The sequence below is a fragment of the Anolis sagrei genome, chromosome 10 (genome assembly GCF_037176765.1).
Source record: "Anolis sagrei isolate rAnoSag1 chromosome 10, rAnoSag1.mat, whole genome shotgun sequence".
NCBI classification, from domain to species: domain Eukaryota; kingdom Metazoa; phylum Chordata; class Lepidosauria; order Squamata; family Dactyloidae; genus Anolis; species Anolis sagrei.
The window spans coordinates 241,066-264,609 of NC_090030.1; the positions used below are offsets into that span (position 1 = coordinate 241,066).

Sequence of the window (23,544 nt, forward strand, 5' to 3'; positions counted from 1 at the left end):
AGCAGAATAGAGCATGTGGAGCATGACTTCCTTAGATCTAGACACTATGCTCCTCTTGATGCAGGTCAGAATCCCATTGGCTTTTTTTGCCGCCACATCACATTGTTGGCTCATGTTTAACTTGTTGTCCACGAGGACTCCAAGATCTTTTTCACACGTACTGCTCTCGAGCCAGGCATTGTCCCCCATTCTGTATCTTTATAATAATAATGATGATGATGATGATGATGTATAACCTGACTCTGCTGCGTGCAAATGTGTGTGTGTGCGTTGGCTTGTCCACACTTTCTCTCTCTCTCTGGATTAGTTCCCCGTCCAGATGGGGCACGTTTATCCCATATGAGATCAGGTTCTCTCCCCATTAAGTCAGCCAGTAAGCCTTTTGGGAATCCCTTTTGGGATTAGGGCTAAATGGCTCTCGAGGAGGAGGAGGAGGAGGAAAGAGCCGCTCTTTCTGGCATTGGAAGGAAAGGGCACCCAGAGGCCATCCAAACCATCCCCAACCTGCCAGGGAGGGCACCATCCGACCCCTCCCGACAGGCGGCCATCCAGCCTGCCCTAGAAACCGTCATCTGGAGACTAGAATCATCTCATTGGCCTTTTTAGCTGCCGCATCACACTTTTGGCTCACCAGGCAACAAACCTGTACAGAGAAGCTCTTGGAAAATTCTTGTATGAACGAGTAGACCAGGAATGACAGTGGAATTGGGAAAATCAGGAATCTCCACAGGCTTTTGGAATCGTAACCCCTTTGGAGATTAATTAGTAGATATCACTATTGCATGGCCACCTGTCAAGAGGGCTTGTGTGGTGCCTTCTTGCCTGGCTGAAGGGGGCTGGGCTGGATGGTCCTTGGGATCCCTTCCAACTTGGCTCCTCTGATATCTCTGTGCCTATTGTGTGGTCATCCATCTGAGCCTGGATGTCCCTCTGTCGGGAGTGGTTTGAATGTGTCTTCCTGCCTCCAGGCAGAAGGGGGATGGACTGAATAGCCTTTGGATGTCCCTTCCAACTCCATGATTTACTGTAACCGCTTTGCGTCCCCCTAGGAGTGAGAAAGGACTATAGGCAACTATGGATGCAGCCTAGAATCATCTCATTGGCCTTTTTAGCTGCTGCATCACACTTTTGGCTCACCAGGCAACAAACCTGTACAGAGAAGCTTTTGGAACGCAGTCCTATGATAAACCGACTGAGCAGACCAGGCATTGCAGTGGTATTGGGAAAATCAGGAATCTCCACAGGATTTTGGAAACGTGTCCCCTTTGGAGATTAATTAGCATTCACACTGATAGGTATCATTATCGCCACCTATACGTGGTGGCGTGGCCATCTATCGGGAGGGCTTGCATGGTGCTACCTGCCTATCTGAAGGGGGCTGGGCTGGATGGTCCTTGGGATCCCTTCCAACTTGGCTCCCATGATATATCATGCTAGCCACCCCCTGCCATGCGTTGCTGAGGCCCAGTCTGTGTGTGTGTGGCCTGTCTGGTCACATAGACATCAATTAAGGGTGATTGCTCATTCATGATTGAAACAAACTCTCATCTATCTCAATCACCACTGTGAGTGCACTAAAAGCAGAACTCCTATTGGCAAAAGTTATTGTGTGTTGTCTGTTTGTGTGTATACATACAGTATATTGTGTATACGTGTGTGTACATATATATGTGTGTGGTTTTGCGCATGCATTGTAATGTAATTTTGTTGTTGTTGTAAAGTCTCTTCCGCTGTGCTTTTCAGTGTTTTTGTGAGTGTTGGTCACTCCCTGGCCTGAGAGGTGTCTTGTGTCCAAATTTGGTGTCAATTCGTCCAGTGGTTTTTGAGTTTTGTTAATCCCATAAACGAACATTACATTTTTATTTATATAGATATCTCTGTGCCTCAGTCATATCTATTGTATTTATGGTCACCCATCTGTGCCTGGATGTCCATCTGTCGGGAGTGGTTTGAATGTGTCTTCCTGCCTGAAGGCAGAAGGGGGCTGGACTGAATAGCCTTTGGATGTCCCTTCCAACTCCATGATATCCTCTATCTATCATATCGAGATCTATGTGTGTGTATAGATAGATGACCACTATCTATATGAGGTAGCATGTCTGTCTGTCTGTTGGGAGGGCTTGGATTGTGCTTTTTCTGCATGGCGGTAAGACTGGATGGCCTTTGGGGGTCCCTCCCCAGCCTAGGCCCCTGTGATGGCTCTTCCTGGGCTCTGTTGCCCCGTCTCCTGCTGCGACATCTGTGCGTGCATGCGGGGCTCAAGGCTTTGGGGAAGCGGAGCTCCTTGGCTGGGCCTCCCGAACAAAGGAAGACCCCCCTCCGCCCCTCCTCCGCCCGAAGCCCCCTTTCACGGCAACTGTTTGCGCAGCCGGACTCGGAATTCCTTGCAGGGTCGTTATGGAAACCGTCGAGGGAATTGGGTGGGTTTTTTGGAGGGGGGTTGTTGGCATGGAAACGAACCCCCCTCCTCTCCTATGAGATCAGTGGTAAGGGGCTCCGCATCAGGCCCTCTGATAAAGGGGGTTGGCCTGGATGGCCTCCGGAGGTCCCTTCCTACTCTCAGATTCTATTATTATTATTATTATTATTATTATTATTATTATTATTATTATTATAGGTCCCTTCCTACTCTGGGATTCTATTGTTGTTGTTGTTGTTGTTATTATTATTATTATTATTATTATTAAGCAGAGCTTGGATGGCCATCTGTCAGGAGGGCTTTGATTGTGTTTTTCCTGTCTGGCAAAATAAAGGGGGTTGGACTAGAATCCAAGAGTATGTCCCTTCCTAGTCTTGGATTCTATATTATTATTATTGTTGTTGTTGTTGTTGTTATTGTTATTGTTGTTGGTATTATTAAGTAGAGACTTGGATGGTCATCTGCCAGGAGGGCTTTGATTTTGTTTTTCCTGCCTGGCAAAATAAAGGGAGTTGGACTGGATGACCTCTGGAGGTCCCTTCCTAATCTTGGATTCTATATTATTATTATTATTTGTTGTTGGTATTATTAAGCAGAGACTTGGATGGCCATCTGTCAGGAGGGCTTTGATGGTGTTTTTCCTGCCTTGCAGAATAAAGGGACTGGGTGGCCTTTCCCCCTCTTTGAGAACTTTGATTCTATAGCCCTATTTCTCCATGTACCTGCTCATCTCTGTGTGGCCATCTGTTGGGAAGGCTTTGATGGTGTCTTCCTTTATGGCAGAATAAAGAACAGGGGCTGGACTGGATGGCCTTTGGATGGGAGCCTTCCAACCCTAGGACCCTATGATAGATTTATTATAGGATATGGTGTATCTTATCATATCCATGGCTGGATGGCCATCTGTTGGGGTGGGCTGGGGTGGGGGTCAGCTGATGCCTTCCTTTATGGCAGAAGGGGGCTGAACTGGATGGCCTTTGTGGGGGGGGGGGGTCTCTTGGATTCTATGATTCTTAGGCTGGGTGGCCATCTTAGATTGTGCTTTAGTTGTGCTTTTCCTACCTGGCAGAATAAAGGGGGCTGGACTGGATGACCTCTGGGGGTCCCTTCCAACTTGGATTCTGTTTCTCCATGCACCTGCTCATGTCTGTGAGGCTGGATGGGCATCTGTCAGGAGGGTTTTGATTGTGCTTTCCCTGCATGGCGGAAAGAAGGGGGTTGGACTGGATGGCCTTTTGGGGGTCCCTTCCAGCTCTAGGAGCCCTTTGGTTCTATAGCCCTGTTTCCCCATGTCTGTCGGGAAGGCTTCAATGGTGTCTTCCTTTGTGGTGGAATATGGGGGGTGGACTGGATGGCCTTTTGGGGGTCCCTTCCATCTCTAGGAGCCCTTTGGTTCTATAGCCCTGTTTCCCCATGTCTGTCGGGAGGGCTTCGGTGGTGTCTTCCTTTGTGGCGGAACAAAGGGGGGTGGACTGGATGGCCTCTGGGGGTCCCTTCCAATTGTAATGCTACCTGTGCATTGACTTCTGTCACTCCCTTTGGGCCGCCACCTGGACTCTGAGCGTCTTTGGTACTTTGGCCTTGTTTACTCCTCAGAGCTCCCTTTGGATTGGATTGCACCCCCATTTGCCCCTCTCTTTTGGGGCCCCCCCAGACTGTGTCAGGGCCAGGAGCCAGGCCCTCGTAGCTGCCTTTCTTTCCTTTCCTTTCATCTGGCTTCTCCTCCCAAAGGAATGTGTGTGGGAGGGAGGGAGGGTGGGGCCGCCTTTCCCTTTTAATATAGGGCAGGGGTGGAGGGACACGGGCCGGGCGGGGCTGGGCTGCCCCACCCAAAAACACAGGATTGATCCCACGGCCAAGGAAGGAACCCGCCTCCCCGGGCGCTGGGCTGGGAGAGACTTCCTTGTGGGACCCGCTTGCAAAAGGATTCAAACCAAGAGTGCATGCAAATATTTTTCATGAATATTTCTGCAAAAAAATTCGTGAATATTTCTGCAGATATTGACACAAATATTTCTGCAAACATTTCAAAGTATATATTTTTCCTGCGGATAATTTTTTATATTTCTGTGAATATTCTTATGAATATTTCTGGGAAAACATTTTAATGGATATTTCTGGGAATATTTACACAAATATCATAATGAATATTTCTGTGAATATCCCTAGAAATATTTACACAAATCTTTCTCCCAATATTTTTGCAAAGATTTTAATGAATATTTTAGATCAACATTTCTGCAAATATTTATACGAATATTTCTGCAAACGTTTTGAAGTATATTTCTGCGGATTTTTTAAAGTATATTTCTGTGAATATTTTTTATGAATATTTCTGTGAATATAGCTGCTAATATTTCTGCAAACTTTTAAAAGTACATTTCTGCAGATTTTTTTAGAATATAGTAATGAATATTTCCTACAAATATCGTTATAAATATTTCTGCAAATATTTATACAGATATTTCTGCAAATATGTTCATGAATATTTCTGCAGATATTTACATGAATATTTCTGCAAACATTTCAAAGTATATTTTTGTGAATTTTTTTTAGAATATTTCTGCAAATATTTTTTTGAATATTTCTGCAAATATTTATACAGATATTTCTGCAAATATTTCAAAGTATTTTTCTGCAGATATGTTTAGAATATTGTAATGAATATTTCCTACAAATATTTTTTATAAATATTTCTGCAAATATTTATACAGATATTTCTGCAAATATGTTCATGAATATTTCTGCATATATTTATATGAATATTTCTGCAAGCATTTCAAAGTATATTTTTGTGAATATTTTTTAGAATATTTCTGCAAATACTTTTATGAATATTTCTGCAAATATTTATACAGATATTTCTGCAAATATTTCAAAGTATTTTTCTGCGGATATTTTTAAGAATATTTCTGCAAATATTTTTGCAGATATTTTAATGAATATTTCAATAACTATTTCTACAAATATTTATATGAATATTTCTGCAAACATTTTAAAGGATATATTTTAGAATATTCCTGTGATTATTTTAATGAATGTTTCTGGGAATATTTATACAAATATTTTAATAATGAATATTTTTGTGAATATATTTATGAACATTTCTGTGAATATTCATAGAAATATCTACATGAATATTTCTACCAATATTTTTGAAAATATTTTAATAAATATTTCTGCGAACATTTTTATGAATGTATTCTCGAAGGCCTTCAGGTTGGAAACAAGGGCTGCTGTGAGTTTTCCAGGCTTTACGGCCATATTCCAGCAGCATTCTCTCCTGATGTTTCACCTGCTTCTGTGGCTACTGGCATTTTCAGAGGTTCTGTTGGCAGTGAGGCAAATTGAGTGTATATGTGCCGGTACGGCTGTACCAGGAGCTCCAACTTCTTTTCCTTTCTATTGAGTGTTTGCATATATTCCAAAGTTCCATGCATTTTGCAATAAGGTGGCTTCCCTCAGTTTGCAATCATAGGGCCAAGGACCCATCAATTATCCTTATGTTCTTTAGTTCCGCCCCTTTTTCTGGGTTAAGGAGGGGAAAAGGGGACCTCTAGTTCAGTTCACACAGAGAAGCCTTTCGTACAGGACGTGAATCAGTTCCACCTGGAGAAAGCTTCCTCTTTTCCAGCTTTGCTGGGGGGATCCAGTCCCACAGCTCTGCAGGTAACTACAGCATAGCCTTGGTTGGGGAATCTAGTTCCACAACTCTACAGCCAGCTCTTTGCTGGAGAAATACAGCTCCACGGTTTTACAGCTGGGAATGGAAAGCCTTCTTTCCTCTTGGAAATCTACTAAAGGACTCTGTTTGGTAAGGACCACTCGCGGCAGCCATAACGCAATTGGGACCGGGTGTAGGGGCCCCACGCCAGCGGAGCTTAAGCCAGATTGCCCAGGGAGAGGTCAGGGATTTCCCTTGTAGAAGGAAGAAACAGTTTATGAAGAAAGTTGCCTGTCCCTTGTGGACAAGATTTAAGCAAGCCACCAGTTGATTCAAAGCCTTGAAGCATTTGTTTGATTTATTGAAGATTTAAGCAACAATAAAAACTTTGTTGAACTTTGTGTAGTGAAATCCGAAAGGCCTGTCAGCCAAGGCACCCCCGGCGTCCCGTTGGGCATTCAGGAAACACGTCCTGTCTACAGACTCTTTCACAGGCCCAGCGCATGACAGCACAGTATAGATACATTATTTATGTTTATACAAATATTTTTGTGAATAACTTTGTGTGGGGAAATCCGAAAGGCCTCTCAGCCGAGGCACCCCCGGCGTCCTGTTGGGCATTCAGGAAACACGTCCTGTCTACAGACTCTTTCACAGGCCCAGCGCGTGATAGCACAGTATAGATACATTATTTATGTTTATACAAATATTTTTGTGAATAACTTTGTGTGGGGAAATCCGAAAGGCCTCTCAGCCGAGGCACCCCAGGCGTCCCGTTGGGCATTCAGGAAACACGTCCTGTCTACAAACTCTTTCACAGACCCAGCGCGTGACAGCACAGTATATATACATTATTTATGTTTATACAAATATTTTTGTGAATAACTTTGTGTGGGGAAATCCGAAGGGCCTCTCAGCCGAGGCACCCCGGCGTCCTGTTGGGCATTCAGGAAACATGTCCTGTCTACAGACTCTTTCACAGACCCAGCGCATGACAGCACAGGATATATACATTATTTATGTTTATACAAATATTTTTGTGATTAACTTTGTGTGGGGAAATCCGAAGGGCCTCTCAGCCGAGGCACCCCGGCGTCCCGTTGGGCATTCAGGAAACACGTCCTGTCTACAGACTCTTTCACAGACCCAGCGCGTGACAGCACAGTATATATACATTATTTATGTTTATACAAATATTTTTGTGATTAACTTTGTGTGGGGAAATCCGAAAGGCCTCTCAGCCGAGGCACCCCGGCGTCCCGTTGGGCATTCAGGAAACACGTCCTGTCTACAGACTCTTTCACAGGCCCAGCGTGTGACAGCACAGTATAGATACATTATTTATGTTTATACAAATATTTTTGTGAATAACTTTGTGTGGGGAAATCCGAAAGGCCTCTCAGCCGAGGCACCCCGGCGTCCCGTTGGGCATTCAGGAAACACGTCCTGTCTACAGACTCTTTCACAGGCCCAGCGTGTGACAGCACAGTATAGATACATTATTTATGTTTATACAAATATTTTTGTGAATAACTTTGTGTGGGGAAATCCGAAAGGCCTCTCAGCCGAGGCACCCCGGCGTCCCGTTGGGCATTCAGGAAACACGTCCTGTCTACAGACTCTTTCACAGGCCCAGCGCGTGACAGCACAGTATAGATACATTATTTATGTTTATACAAATATTTTTGTGATTAACTTTGTGTGGGGAAATCCGAAGGGCCTCTCAGCCGAGGCACCCCGGCGTCCTGTTGGGCATTCAGGAAACATGTCCTGTCTACAGACTCTTTCACAGACCCAGCGCATGACAGCACAGGATATATACATTATTTATGTTTATACAAATATTTTTGTGATTAACTTTGTGTGGGGAAATCCGAAGGGCCTCTCAGCCGAGGCACCCCGGCGTCCCGTTGGGCATTCAGGAAACACGTCCTGTCTACAGACTCTTTCACAGGCCCAGCGTGTGACAGCACAGTATAGATACATTATTTATGTTTATACAAATATTTTTGTGAATAACTTTGTGTGGGGAAATCCGAAAGGCCTCTCAGCCGAGGCACCCCGGCGTCCCGTTGGGCATTCAGGAAACACGTCCTGTCTACAGACTCTTTCACAGACCCAGCGCGTAACAGCACAGTATATATACATTATTTATGTTTATACAAATATTTTTGTGAATATTTTAAGGAATATTATGATAATTTATGATGATTAGTGCAAGTATTTTTGGGGAGGCCTCTGTCTTGGTTCTCAAGGGAAAGCCGCCGCTGACCACACGAGAGAAGCAGGGCCAGCTCTGGCCCTCCTTTCCGCCTCCTTGGCTCCTGCACAAAGGCCCAGGTTTGGCCTGTAATTTCAGACAATTCCCGGGGGAAAATGCGAGGGAATTAAAAGACCAAAGGGTGTTGTGGCACGCCCGGCGGGGCCAGGTGGGGAAGCCAGCGCCGGCACTCACTCTCCTCCTCCCCCCCCCCCCGCTGCCGCTCCTGCTTTCCTTTCCGTGGGGCAAAGGGACGCCTGCGCCCGGCTTCCGTGGAGTGTTTTCGAGGGTCTTGTGTAGCCTTTGCATCTGTTCCCAAGCTCTCTTTCATCGAGAGCTGGCTGTGCCACTCAACCAGAGTGAGTGTGCCTGTGTTTGTGTCTTTGGCGCTTCCTCTTCCGCCTCGTCCCTCCCATCCTGGTTGCCCCAAAAGACTGGGATTGCCCTGGAATAGTCACAGGTTACCGATGCTTTTGTTTGTTCGTAATGTATGCACACTTTCAAAATTGAGGTGCATATTGTTCTCCAGGAAATATGGGATAATTACATTCGGTGGCACATTATACTCAAGAAAATATGGTAATTTATTTTGGTGGCACATTATACTTCAGTAAATACGGGAATTACATTTGATGGTGCATGATACTCGAGTAACTACAGTACATTCAATGGCATATTATACTCAAGTAAATACGGTAATTGCCTTTGATGGTGCATTGAACTTGAGTAAATATGATAATTTCATTTGGTGGGACACTATACTCCACTGAATATGATAAGTGCCTTTGGTGGGCATTATACTCGAGTAAATATGGTAATTTTATTTGATGGCACATTATACTCAAGTAAATACAGTAATTGTCCTCAGAGGTGCATTATACTTGTGTAAATACTGTAATTGCCTTTGATGGCACACTGTTCTCGATTGATTACGATAATCACCCTTGATGGCACGTTGCACTTGATTGAATACGGTAATTTAATTTGATGGTTCATTATACTCCTGTAAATCCGGGAATTACATTCGGTGGTGCATTATACTTGAGTAAATATGGTAATTGTTTTTGGTGGCACATTATACTTGAGCAGATAAAGTAACTGTTTTTGATGGTGCAGTATACTCAGGCGAATACAGGGATTGCCTTAGATGCTGCATTAAACTGAAGGTAATACAGGAATTATATTTAGTGGCACATTATACTCGGATCAAAGACGGTAATTTCATTTGCTGGTGCATTATATTTGAGTAAATGTGGGAATTACATTCGTTGATGCATTATACTCTAGCAAATATGGTAATTTCATTTGGTGGCGCATTAAATTCGTGGTAATGAGGGAATTGCATTTAGTGCCAAATTGTAGTCGAGCAAATACGGTAATTTCATTTGATGGTGCATTGTTTGGTGATGGCCTGTGATGGCGCATTGCACTCGAGCAAATATGGTAATTTCATTTGATGGTACATTGTATGATAATTGCCTGTGATGGCACGTTGCACTTGAGCAGATACGGTAATTTAATTTGGGGGCTCATTAAACTTGTGGTAATGCAGGAATAACATATGGTGGCAAATTATAGTTGAGCAAATATGGTAATTTCGTTTGATGGTGCATTGTATGATAATGGCCTGTGATGGTGCATTGCACTTGAGCAAATATGGTAATACCATTTGCTGGTGCATTATACTTCAGTGAATGTGGGAAATACATTTGGTGACGAATTATAGTTGAGCAAATATGGTAATTTCATTTGCTGGTGCATTGTATGGTGATGGCCTGTGATGGCGCATTGCACTCGAGCAAATATGGTAATTTCATTTGATGGTGCATTATACTTGAGTAAATGTGGGAAATAAATTTGGTGGTGAATTATAGTCTAGAAAATACGGTAATCTCACTTGATGGTGCATTGTATGGTGATGGCCTGTGATGGCGCATTGCACTTGAGCAAGTAAGGTAATTGCATTTGCTGGTGCATTATACTTGACTAAATGTGGGAAATACATTTGGCGACGAATTATAGTTGAGCAAATATGGTAATTCCATTTGCTGGTGCATTATACTTGAGTAAATGTTGGAATGACATTTGGTGGTGAATTATAGTCTAGAAAATACGGTAATCTCACTTGATGATGCATTGTATGGTGATGGCCTGTGATGGCGCATTGCACTTGAGCAAATATGGTAATTGCATTTGCTGGTGCATTATACTTGACTAAATGTGGGAAATACATTTGGTGACGAATTATAGTTGAGCAAATATGGTAATTCCATTTGCTGGTGCATTATACTTGAGTAAATGTTGGAATGACATTTGGTGACAAATTATAATCTAGAAAATACGGTAATCTCACTTGATGATGCATTGTATGGTGATGGCCTGTGATGGCGCATTGCACTTGAGCAAGTAAGGTAATTGCATTTGCTGGTGCATTATACTTGAGTAAATGTGGGGAATACATTTGGTGGTGAATTATACTCTAGCAAATAGGGTAATCTCACATGATGGTGCCCTACACTTGAGCAAGTAGGGTAGTGTGGGGGGGGGGGCATTGCCCGGTTGGCGCTGACGGATGCCTTTCTTCCTTCCTTCCGGCCTTAGGTTTGTGCCGGGGAGGGGGCTGGTCATCTACCCGGAGATTGGGGACAAGCTGGACATCATCTGCCCGAAGGCGGACCCCTCGCGGCCCTACGAGTACTACAAGCTGTACCTGGTGCGGCGGGAGCAGGCCGAGTCCTGCAGCACCGTCATGGACCCCAACGTGCTGGTGACCTGCAACCGGCCCGAGCAGGAGATCCGCTTCACCATCAAGTTCCAGGAGTTCAGCCCCAACTACATGGGCCTCGAGTTCAAGCGCCTCCAGGACTACTTCATCACCTGTGAGTGGCGGGCGGGACTGCGGGGGGGGGGAGGGAAGGGGGGCTCGGGCCAACGTCCAGGTGTTTTGCACTCCAACTCCCACCATTCCTAACACTTGGAGAGAAAAAGCCAGGGAGAAATGCACCTCATAGTAGTAGAGTTGAAATACAGACATAAAAGCAGGTATTGAAACGCAAGGCACAATAAAAGACATGAGACACAACTTGGAAGAAGGTCCTGCCCCGCCCTTTGCGTTCCTTTCTTTCTTCCTTCCTTCCTTCCTTCCTTCCTTCCTTCCTTCCTTCCTTCCTTCCTTTCTTCCATTCTTCCTCCCTTCTTTCCTTCCCTCCCTCCCTTCCCCTGTTCCTTCTTCCCCTCCTTCCAGCCTTCCTTCCTTCTTTTGTTCCTTCCATTCTTTCTTCCTCTCTTCTTTTCCTTGCTCCTTCCTTTCTTTCTTTCTTTCTTTCTTTCTTTCTTTCTTTCTTTCTTTCTTTCTTTCTTTCTTCATTCTTTCCCTCCTTCCTTTCTTCCATTCTTCCTCCCTTCTTTCCTTCCCTCCCTCCCTTCCTCTGTTCTTTCTTCCCCTCCTTCCAGCCTTCCTTTCTTCCTTCCTTCTTTTGTTCCTTCCATTCTTTCTTCCTCTCTTCTTTTCCTTGCTCCTTCCTTTCTTTCTTTCTTTCTTTCTTTCTTTCTTCATTCTTTCCCTCCTTCCTTTCTTCCATTCTTCCTCCCTTCTTTCCTTCCCTCCCTCCCTTCCTCTGTTCTTTCTTCCCCTCCTTCCAGCCTTCCTTTCTTCCTTCCTTCTTTTGTTCCTTCCATTCTTTCTTCCTCTCTTCTTTTCCTTGCTCCTTCCTTCCTTCCTTTCTTTCTTTCTTTCTTTCTTTCTTTCTTTCTTCATTCTTTCCCTCCTTCCTTTCTTCCATTCTTCCTCCCTTCTTTCCTTCCCTCCCTCCCTTCCTCTGTTCTTTCTTCCCCTCCTTCCAGCCTTCCTTTCTTCCTTCCTTCTTTTGTTCCTTCCATTCTTTCTTCCTCTCTTCTTTTCCTTGCTCCCTCCCTCCTTCTTTCCTTCCTTCCTTCCTTCCTTCCTTCCTTTCTTTCTCACTCCATTCCTTCTTTCTTTAAACCCTTCCTTCCATTCTTTCTTTCCTTTCCTCCTTTCTTCCCCTCTCTCCCTCTTTCCTTCCATTCTTTACCCCTCCTTTTCTCCCTTCTCTCCCTCTTTCTCCCTCCCTCCTTTTCCCCTTCTCTTCCTTCTTTTCTCCCTTCCCTCTTCCCCTTCTTCCCCTTTCCTTTTTCCTTCCTTCCTTCCTTCCTTTCTTCCTCTTCCCTTCCCAGGATGCAGCTGGTGAGAAAGGCAGGTGAGGCCCTTGAGCCCAGGGAGAGAGAGGCTCCCTCTGCCTTCCTTCCTTCTCTTCCTCCTCCTCCTCCTCCTCCTTCCTGCTCTTGGCCTTCCCTCTCTTCCTTTGCTGCCTTGGGGTCTGGAGGAGCGGCCAGACCCCAAGCAAGGGGGGTCCCCTTGTGCTGTGCCTGGGCCGGACCCGGCTTCCCCCAGCAAAGCCTTTCCCCTTCAACCTCCGGCCATGGGCTCCCGGCCCCACGCCTGCTGAGTGCCAAACTTTGCCCTTTGACCCCAGCTGAAGACCCTCCCTCTCCCCCCCCCCCCTCTCTTTGGCCTTCTTGCCGAGGCCTGAAATCGCCAAAGCCTTGTCCACCCAGGAAGGAAGCCTCGCGTGGAGGAGAGGCCTGCAAGCCTTCCTCCCGGCCGCCCTGCCTCCTCCCCCCCTGGCACAAAGGGGGGGGGGGTTGTGAGGGGGAGAGGGGAGGGCCCTCTCTCTCTTCTTGAGCTCTTCCTGGGGGCCTTTCTTCGCCAGCCCCCCCCCCCTTGTTGGCCTGAACCACAGCTGCCTTGGAAGGGGAGGGGAGGGAGGCCCGGCCCCATGCGCCCCTCTCCCCCCCCATTTGGGGAGGGGCCTCTCTTTCATGGCTGGGAGCTTCAGATCCACGGTGTGCATTTCCTTCATTGTTTCCCCCACATATGTGTGGGTCCGCACTGGGCCTGGGGCTCATGGTTGGGGGTCTCGGCCAACCCTTTCCTGATCCTGGACGACTTTGCATTCCGGTTGTGTGCTGCTCTCTGCGCAGTGTAGTGTACGTGTTGTTGTTGTTGTGTTGTGTCTGGAGCTGTCGTAATTATTACATGAGGACCCCCGGGTCCCCCAGCTGCTGTGGTATGCTAACTCGGTGCTTAGCCCATAGGTCTTTCACATATAAGACAAACAAATAAACACTTAAAAACCAAATTATTATATACAAAACACACCATTAAAATCTATATAAATAAAAATGTAATGTTTGTTTGTGGGATGAACAGAACTCAAAAACCACTGGATGGATTGACACCAAAATTGGAGACAAGACACCTCTCAGGCCAACGAGTGACCATCACTCATAAAAACACTGAAAAAACACAGCGGAAGAGACTTTAAAAGCCAAAAAAATATATAAAAAATACATTCCAACACATACGCAAAACCACATATATGCACATATACACAAATATATACACACACATATACACATACAAAACACATAGACTGGGCCACAGCAATACGTGGCAGGGGATGGCTAGTCTATATAAATAAAAATGTAATGTTCGTTTGTGGGATTAACAGAACTCAAAAACCACTGGACGAACTGTCACCAAATTTGGACACAAGACACCTCTCAGGCCAGGGAGTGACCATCACTCATAACAACACTGAAAAACACAAAGGAAGGGACTTAACAAGCCCAAAAAATAAAAAAAAATATTCCAACACATGTGCAAAACCACATATATATACACAAACACATATATACACATATATACACATATACGCATATATACACAGATTGGGCCACAGCAACGTGTGGCAGGGGATATCTAGTTCTAGATGAATCATTAAAATGCCACAGAAATCAATGACGAGACGCACCCTTAAAAAGACGGCATAAAATGCTATGTGGACTAGTTCCAACATGGTTACAAACCAAGTAAAATTCAGTAGGATTAAGACTTGAGCAAGAAACACGTTGGATATTGACAACGACACTATGGTTGCGTGAAGGCATCCCCGGAAGAGTCAGCGGTGTGTTTTCCTTAGCCTTCATTCCCCATGAGCCTTCTCTCGTAGTGGTCGTAGTGCCGTGATGGCGCTTTGTATGGGATCTCAGGGCTGGTGATGTGTTTGGGACTGGCCTTCAAGGAAGGAAGGAAGGAAGGAAGGAAGGAAGGAAGGAAGGAGGGAGGGAGGGAGGGAGGGAGGGAGGGAGGGAGGGAAGGAAAGAGGGAAGGAAAGAAGGAAGGAAAGAAGGAAGGAAAGAAGGAAGGAAGGAAGGAAGGAAGGAAGGAAGGAAGGAAAGAGGGAAGGAAGGAAGGAAAGAGGGAAGGAAAGAGGGAAGGAAGGAAAGAAGGAAGGAAGGAAGGAAGGAAGGAAGGAAGGAAGGAAAGAGGGAAGGAAGGAAGGAAAGAAGGAAAGAGGGAAGGAAGGAAGGAAAGAAGGAAGGAAAGAAGGAAGGAAGGAAGGAAGGAAGGAAGGAAGGAAGGAAGGAAGGAAGGAAGGAAGGAAGGAAGAAAGGAAGGAAGGAAGGAATGATGGAATGAGTTTTGTTATGAAGGTCACAGACCAGGCCTTGGGCCTCTCTAGGATGCCCCACTTTGTTTTCGCTGCCTTTGTTTACCAACTTCCCCTCCAACTTCCCTGCTCGCTCCATCCTAGCGGATGCCTCCTCGTGGATCTGAACCAGTGTTTCTCAACCTTCCTAATGCCGCGACCCCTTAATTCAGTTCGTCATGTTGTGGTGACCCCCAACCATAACCCTGTCATTATGAATCGCCATGTAAATAATTTTTTATTTATTTTTATTTTATTTCGAGGTTTTATATACCGACCCTCTCACCTTCAAAGGGAATCGGACCGGTTCACAACTTGTGTTAACATACAAAAAATATACAATAACAACACAATGCCACTTCATTACACAGTTAAAATATCAGCACCATACACATTAAAACATTATCATCCCAGTTAAAAGAGCCAAATCGTCCGACACCATCGCAATCCCGTTCATCCTCCTCCTTTCATGTGGGCAAAGAATTAAATCAGTTGTCAAATGCCGCGTTCCACAACCCGGTCTTTGTTAGTTTCCTGAACGTCATGAGGGAGGGGGCAGTTCTGATCTCTAATGGCAGGGAGTTCCAAAGTCGAGGGGCCACCATCGAGAAGGCCCTGTCCCTCGTCCCCACCAGCCGTGCTTGTGCAGGCGGAGGGACCCAGAGCAGGGCCCCTCCAGACGATCTTAGTGGTCTTGATGGTTGGTAGGGGAGAATACGTTCGGAGAGGTAAACAGGTAAACAAAATAATGATCTGCAGGATGTATTTTCAGTCACTGGAGCAAATTTGGCACAAATACCCGGTATGCCCAAATTTGAATAGTGGTGGAGTTGGGAGAGGATTGATTTTGTCATTTGGGAGTTGTGGTTGCTGGGATTTATAGTTAGCCTGCAAACAAAGAGCTTTCTGAACCCCACCAACAATGGAATTGAACCAAACTTGGCACACAGAACTCCCATGATCAACAGAAAATACTGGAAGGGTTTGGTGGGCATTGACCTTGAGTTTGGGAGTTGAAGTTTGCCTACATCCAGAGAGCACTGTGGGCTCAAACAAGGATGGATCTGGACCAAACTTGGCATGGATACGCAATATGCCCAAATGTGAACACTGCTGGGGTTTGAGGAAAATAGACTTTGACATTTGGGAGTTGTACTTGCTGGGATTTATAGTTCACCTACAATCAAGGAGCATTCTGAACCCCACCAATGATACAATTGGGTCAAAGTTCCCACACAGAACCCCCATGACCAACAGAAAGTACTGTTTTCTGATGGTCTTTGGCGACCCCTCTGACACACCTTCGCGACCCCCCCAGGGGTCCCGATCCCCAGGTTGAGAAACACTGATCTAAACCTTCTCTGCATTGGGTTCCCGTGTCCAAGGTGAGGATCATCTGCATACCCGTGATGCCGTGTCCCAGGCAAAGCGCCTCCCACCCGCGGACCCCTTTTTCTTCTCTCCTCGTGAAGTGTTTCTGGGGTGTCCCCCCCCCCCAAGGCTTCCAACCCCCCCCCCCCACCCCAAGCCCCTCAGCAGCAGAAGGAGCCATGCTGTGGCGCACGGCTCTTTGTCTGGGAAGCTTGTCTGAAGACCGTGACCAGAGTGAATGTGATTTCGCTGAGCCTCCCTCCCTCCCTCCTTCTCTCTCGCTCCTTTCTTCCTTCCCTCCTTCCCTCCCTCCCTCTGCCTTCGCTCCCTGCCTTTGACATTCCTCCTCCTCCTCCTCCTCCTCCTCCTCCTCCCTGACCTTTGTCGTTGCTGCTGCTTCTGCGGCTTGGTTTTCCTGGCTCCTGGCAGCTGTGTTTTGTAGCTCAACCTTTTCAGGCCTCTCCTCCCTCCCTCCTTCCCTCCCTCCCTCGCAGAAGGCACCACAGGCCCCAGGCACACACACACACACACACACACACACACACACACACACACATGTACGCTTGGTTTGATGCATGGGGTTTTCTTGTAAGAGCAGAATGGAGTTTTTAAAGAGCACAAAGAGGAGGAGGAGGTCTCTGTGGCGTGAGACGATCCACTGCTTCTGCCGTTGCCGTTCCTCCCTCCCGCAGACTGGTGTTGTGTTGTGGCTGGTTGTGATTATGTGGCTGCGCACTGGCTCCGTCCTCGTGGTGGGCGCATAAGCCGGCCCTGGGCAGGAGGGCAGGAGCCCCACCACGTCTGGGGGGCTTTGTAGTCTCAAGGAGGGGCCTGAAGGAAAGGACATGGCTGCCTTCCTTCTGTTCCTCCCTTCTTGCCTTCCTCCCTTCTTTTGTTCGTTCTTTCCTCCCACCCTCCTTCCTTTCCGCCTTTCCTCCCTTCTTCTTTCCTTCATCCTTTCTTTTGTTCTTTCCTCCCTCCCTCCTTTTTTTCCTTCCTTCCTTCCTTCCTTCCTTCCTTTCTTCCTTCCTTCCTTCCTTCCTTCCTTCCTTCCTTCCTTCCTTCCTTCCTTCCTTCCTTCCTTTTTCTCCCCTCCTTCCCTTCCTTCCTTCCTTCTCCCTCCCTTCTTCCCTTCCTTCCCAGGATGCAGTTCTTCTTTCCTTCTTCCCACCCTTCTTCCTTCCTTCCCTCCCTCCCTCCTTCCCTCCTTCCTTCCTTTCTTCTCCTGAGCCTCTCAAGGGTGGATGGAGAGAGGAGGCGCCTCCTGGCCCCCTGCGCACCACTTTCGGCTGGAAATGCGCTTGGCTTTGTGGGTGTAAACAAACACGGGCATGAAAGGGGGGAGGGAGGTTGGGGCTAGGCTGCCCCCTTCTTCCCTTATCCTCGGATGCTCCTTCCTTCCTTCGTTCCTTCCTTTCCCTCCCTCCTTCTCTATTCTCTCTGTGGGGCTGGCAAGGGGGCTTATGCTCTGAATCCGGCCTGGCCAATCCCCCTGAAGCCTCTCTCGCTCTCTCTCTCGCTCGCTCCAGCAGGCGAGTGAACAAATGTCCCTGATCTAATGGAAGGAGCCTTCTTCGCGGGAAGGAAGGAAGGAAGGAAGGAAGGATGCGCTTGAGCGCCGGAGGCGGCAGCCTTGTTGTCGTAGTCGTCGTCTTGGGGGAAGCGCACTCAGGCGCAAGGCGCGGGTGATGGCTGCCCGCTTCCCTGGAGCCAAAAAGACAGAAGTTAAGGCTTTGCTCAGGAGGGAAGCCATAGTGTGCGCGTGAGTGAGTGAGTGAGTGAGTGAGTGAGTGAGTGTGTATCCCTCCCTCCCTCTCTCTCTCTAGATATATCCATCCTGTGCAGGTGGTCCTCTCCTTCCTCTCTCATACATATCCACACACATACACATACATACACATATACATACATATACACAATTAAATAATAAATATATATTATTATATATGGAATGAATATATCAAATAATCAGTACACTAAATAATATATTAATGTATTATATAATAAATATAGAAGAAATAATAATAATCCTCCCATGTATGTGTGTGTGTGTGTGTGTGTGTGTATATATATATATATATATGTATATGTATTAGGTAAAGGTTTCCCCCTGACATTAAGTCCAGTCATGTCCGATTCTGTAATGCATATATTTAATAATAAATATATTATATTACAGAATATAGAATATAGAATATAGAATATATATATATATAAGAGATTATATATATGCATAATATGTAATGAATATATTGAATAATAAATATAATGAATAATACAAAAATATTTAGGTATTATTATATACAAAATATATAAGAAATAATAATCCTCCCATATATATATACACACACACACACACACACACACATTACACACACACTATATATATAAAATATTTAATGCATATTATATATATATATATATGTAATGAATATATTAAATAATAAATATAATCAATAATACATAAATATTTATGTATTATTATATAATAAATATATAAGAAATAATAATAATAATAACAATTCCTTCCTTTCATGGTTTTTCCCCCCCCCCTGCGCAATGTGGCAGCTTGTCCTCCTCTGACCTAGGGGAGAGAGGCCCAGGTGGAGGCAGGGCTGCTGGCCCCCCCGACTAAACCTTCTTCATCATCTCAGGAGCGGGGAGGGAAAAGCCCCCTCCCACCCCATGCTGTCCTTGGCCAGTTGCTCTGCTCTGGGGACATTAATACATACACGGTCCTCCTGGTACAACACTTCTACTAATGTTATTACCGGCCTCTCCTTGTGGCTCAAGGCAGGGCCCAGCATTGTGAAAAGAGAGAGACAAGGGAACACCAGCCATTCTGCCTCCGCCTTCAACCTCACGGTCCAAAAGACTGGCCAATGGCCGCGTTCCAACATGGCGCAGCGCTGCTTTGGCCCAGAGAAAAGGGACCGTTTGCCAAAGCCTTTGACCGTTGCAACTGGCTCACTTGTTAATGCTCTTCATGCATTTTTCATCCATCCGCTGGGACTGTTTGCACCGCCTTGACCTGTTTGTTGATGCGCAGGGTCCTAATACCTCGGCAGCCTTTTTAAGCTTCCCCGGTCCCTGTTCAGGGGCCAAAATGGTTGTATGGATTTGGCTCATGTTTGTGGGATCGGTCAAACAGCGACAAGGGCTGCATCCAAACAGGGTCCTCATTGGATCTGTGGGGAGGACATCAACCTCCGCCTTGGAGGGACACTTCACCCTGCACCTCTCTCCCTCTTCTCTGTCTCCTGAGATCGTGGGATCAATAGAAGAGCGACAAGGATCCCCATAGGATCTGTGGGGAAGACAGTGACCCCCTCCTCCTCTGAGGGACACTTCACCCCGGACCTCTCTCTCCTCTGTCCCTTGAAATCACAGGATCAATACAACAGCGACATGGATCCCCATAGGATCTGTGGGGAGGACACTGACCTTCACCTCTGAGGGACACTTCACCCCAGACCCCCCCCCCTCTTCTGTCCTCTGAGATCACAGGATCAATACAACAGCGACAAGGATCCCCATAGGATGTGTGGGGAGGATAACGACCTCCTCCATTCCAACGCTTGCGCCTCTTTTGCCACATGGAGGGATATTGTTCCCTGCTGCCCGTCTATGGATGCTCTGCCACAAGAAGCCGTGGCTCCCCCCAGTCTGAGCTTAAAATAAATCGCTGCTGCTGCTGCTGTTGGGTTGCAAGGGAAAGGGAAGGGGGGGGGGGAGACCTGAAATTAGAGGGAGCTCAGCCAGCCTTTGCCCTGCAATTACGGCCGTTTCAGAAGACTGGGTTTACATTAATCAGCCGCACAAAAGCCGGGCCTGTGATTGGGGGTAATTGCACATTCGCTTGCTCGCTCGCTCCGCCTTGCCTTCTTTCGGCAGCCAGTCGGGGAGGAAGGAAAGAAGGAAGGAAGGAAGGAAGCGGGGAGGCAGAGAGGGGTTGGGTCTCCCTCCCTTCAAGGAGAAAGGCCCCAGGCTTGCTTGCTTCCTGCTTTCGGGATCTCGGTCGCCTTCGCTCTCAGCCGGGAAAGGCAGGAAGCCCAGCCTCACTCCTTTCGTGCTCTCTGTTTAGGGAAAAAACATTTGCCAGTTTGGGATGTGGATCAACAGTTCGCGGCATTGCGTGCACAGCCAAGACTCAACTCGTCAAAATAGCAAATTACGTTAGAACAACAAGCCCAAGTGCCACGGCAGAGGAGCCCTGGTGCCCACGGGGAGAGCAGGAACAACAACCACACGGCCAAACACCACCCGTCTCCCTGGGTTATCCGTGTGATCCCCTAATTGCTTCTAGCATAAAAACATGGGAAAGATTATATTGTCGAAGGCTTTCATGGCTGCAATCAATAGGTTATTGTGGGTTTTTTCTGGTTATATGGCCATTTTCTGGAGGCAATTTTTCTCCTGACGTTTCGCCTGCATCTATGGCAAGCATCCTCAGAGGTAGTGAGGTCTGTTGGAAGTAGGACAATGGGTTTATATATCTGTGGAATGACCAGGGTGGGACAAAGGACTCTTGTCTGCTGGAGCTAGGCGGGAATGTTTCAACTGACCACCTTGATTAGCATTGGATGGCCTGGCATGGCCATGTTCTAGAGGCATTCTCTCCTGACGTTTTGCCTGCATCTATGGCAAGCATCCTCAGAGGTAGTGAGGTCTCTTGGAACTAGGAAAATTGGGTTTATATATCTGTGGAATAACCAGGGTGGGACAAAGGACTCCTGTCTGCTGGAACTAGGGGTGAATGTTTCAAATGACCACCTTGATTAGCATATAATGGCCTGGCAGTGCCTGGAGCAAACTTTTGTTGAGAGGTGATTAGATGTCCTTGTTTGTTTCCTCTCTGTTGTTGTGCTGTTGTAATTTTAGAGGGTTTTTTTTAATACTGGTAGCCGGATTTTGTTCATGTATGTGGTTTCCTCCTTTCTGCTGAAATTGTCCACATGCTTCTTGTGGATTTCAGTGGCTTCTCTGAACACAGAAATGCTGGACCACTCTCACAACCGCCATGTCAGACTACACAGAGAAGCCATTGAAATCCACAAGAAGCAGGTGGGGAATTTCAACAGAAAGGAGGAAACCCTGAAAATGAACAAAATCTGGCCACCAGTATTAAAAAAAAACCTCTAGAATTACAACAGCACAACAACAGAGAGGAAACAAACAAGGACATCTCATCACCTCTCAACAAAAGATTGCTCCAGGCACTGCCAGGCCATTATATGCTAATCAAGGTGGTCAGTTGAAACATCCCCCCCTAGCTCCAGCTGACAAGAGTCCTTTGTCCCACCCTGGTCACTCCACAGATATATAAACCCTTTTTCCTACTTCCAACAGACCTCACTACCTCTGAGGATGCGTGCCATAGATGCAGGCGAAACGTCAGGAGAGAATGCCTCTAGAACATGGCCATATAGCCTGAAAAAACCCACAAGAACCTATGGGAAAGATTCATTAACCTGCCAAAACTTTGGGTTTTTTTATGATGACAATAATAACCTTAAAATTACAGAAACAGCAATATATAATCAATAACGACACCGTGTTCCTGGGTTGTACATGCCATTTCCTAATTGGTTCTACCATAACAAGCGTGAGAAAAGTTCGTTAAACTGCCACATCTTTGTTTTTGCAGGACGGACACCCTGCTAGAGCACTTTTTGCTAATATAACAACAACAACAACAACAGCAATAACATAATAATAAACGTAATAATACAGATAAAGTAGAATAGAAATAGTAATAGCAACAATATCAATAATATAATAATAAATATTTTATTTTATTTATTTAAAACATTTATATTCCACCTTCTCACCCCGCAGGGGACTCAGGGTGGAGCACAACCTATGTGCGGCACACATTCAATGCCAGGACATGAAACCATAACATCCGTAAAGGGAGATGCGGGAAAGAAGGTTAGAAATAACAACAACGACGACGACAATTTGTGCAAAGACTCTGGCACAAGCCAGTCAAGGTGGTCCCAGTGGTGATGAGCACACTGGGTGCAGTGCCTCAACACCTTGGCCTGCACTTAAACACAATCGGCGCTGACAAAATTACCCTGTCAGCTGCAAAAGGCCACCCAACTCAGATCTGCACGCATTATTTGCCGATACATCACACAGTCCTAGACACTTGGGAAAGGTCCCCCATGTGATCCAATACAACAGCCAGCAGGGTGACCTTGTTTGATGTGGACTCGTTAGGAATCAAACAATACCAACACTATGTAACACAATTTTGTTCGTGGGGTATACGTGTCATTTCCTAATTGGATCTATCATAAAACCATGGGGAAAGTTTATTATCTTTGTCTTTGTTGGAGAGACATCCCGCTGTCGCACATTTTGCCATAGCTTTTCAATGCATCTTTTTTCGTCATCGGGTCTCCACCCATTCAGCAAAGTTTGTGACACAAAAACGAAGTTTCTGGAGTATTTATTTATTTATCGAGTCATCAGCAACCAGTCAATTATATTACATTTCCAACAGAACAAAACAAACAAACAGACAAAATACAAAATACAGAATATTGGTGGCCCAATACTATGTATGTATATGTATGTATTTTATATTTTATTCTTTATTTTTAAAGTGAATATTGTATTTTTAAATATGTTGTAAGCCGCAATGAGTCGCCGTACAGGCTGAGATATTAGCGGTATACAAGTGTACCAAATAAATAAATAAATAAATAATAAATAAATACAAAATGTGTGGGTTTGGTAGTTGATTAAATGTCCTTTGACCAGTCTCTGGCCCCTTGGAGTGCTTCTGGTGTTGCTGCAAGAAGGTCCTCCATGGTGCATCATGTGGCAGGGCTCAGGTTGCATTGCAGCAGGTGGTCAGTGATTTGCTCTTCTCCGCACTCACATGTCGTGGATTCCACTTTGTGGCCCCATTTCTGAAGGTTGGCTCTGCATCTCGTGGTGCCAGAGCGCAGTCTGTTCAGCGCCTTCCCAGTCCTCTGTATGCCCAGGGGGGAGTCTCTCATTTGGTATCAGCCATGGATTGAGGTTCTGGGTTTGAGCCTGCCACTTTTGGACTCTCGCTTGCTGAGGTGTTCCAGCGAGTGTCTCTGTAGATCTTAGAAAACCATTTCTAGATTTAAGTCTTTGGCGTGCTGGCTGATACCCAAACAGGGGATGGGCTGGAGATGTCTCTGCCTTGGTCTTTTCACTATTGGCTGTTTCTGGAGTAGAACAATTTCTTCCAAAGTAAGGACCACACAATGAGGCAGGAAAGAACCCTCCCAAACCAGGAACAGAACTTTCCCCATGTTTTCCTACCGAGTGTAAT

The 23,544-nt window shown here is 46.0% G+C and overlaps 1 protein-coding gene across 2 annotated transcripts in view; it reads left to right on the plus strand.

Annotated features, from left to right (window-relative positions):
* The window catches only part of EFNB1 (ephrin B1), a 59,223-nt gene that overhangs the window by 25,173 nt on the left and 10,506 nt on the right, over positions 1-23,544 (plus strand). For both annotated transcript variants that reach the window (XM_060755986.2, XM_060755987.2), the window contains exon 2: positions 10,945-11,222. In XM_060755986.2, coding sequence (XP_060611969.2) covers positions 10,945-11,222 — 278 coding nt within the window. The remainder of the gene's footprint in view (positions 1-10,944; positions 11,223-23,544) is intronic.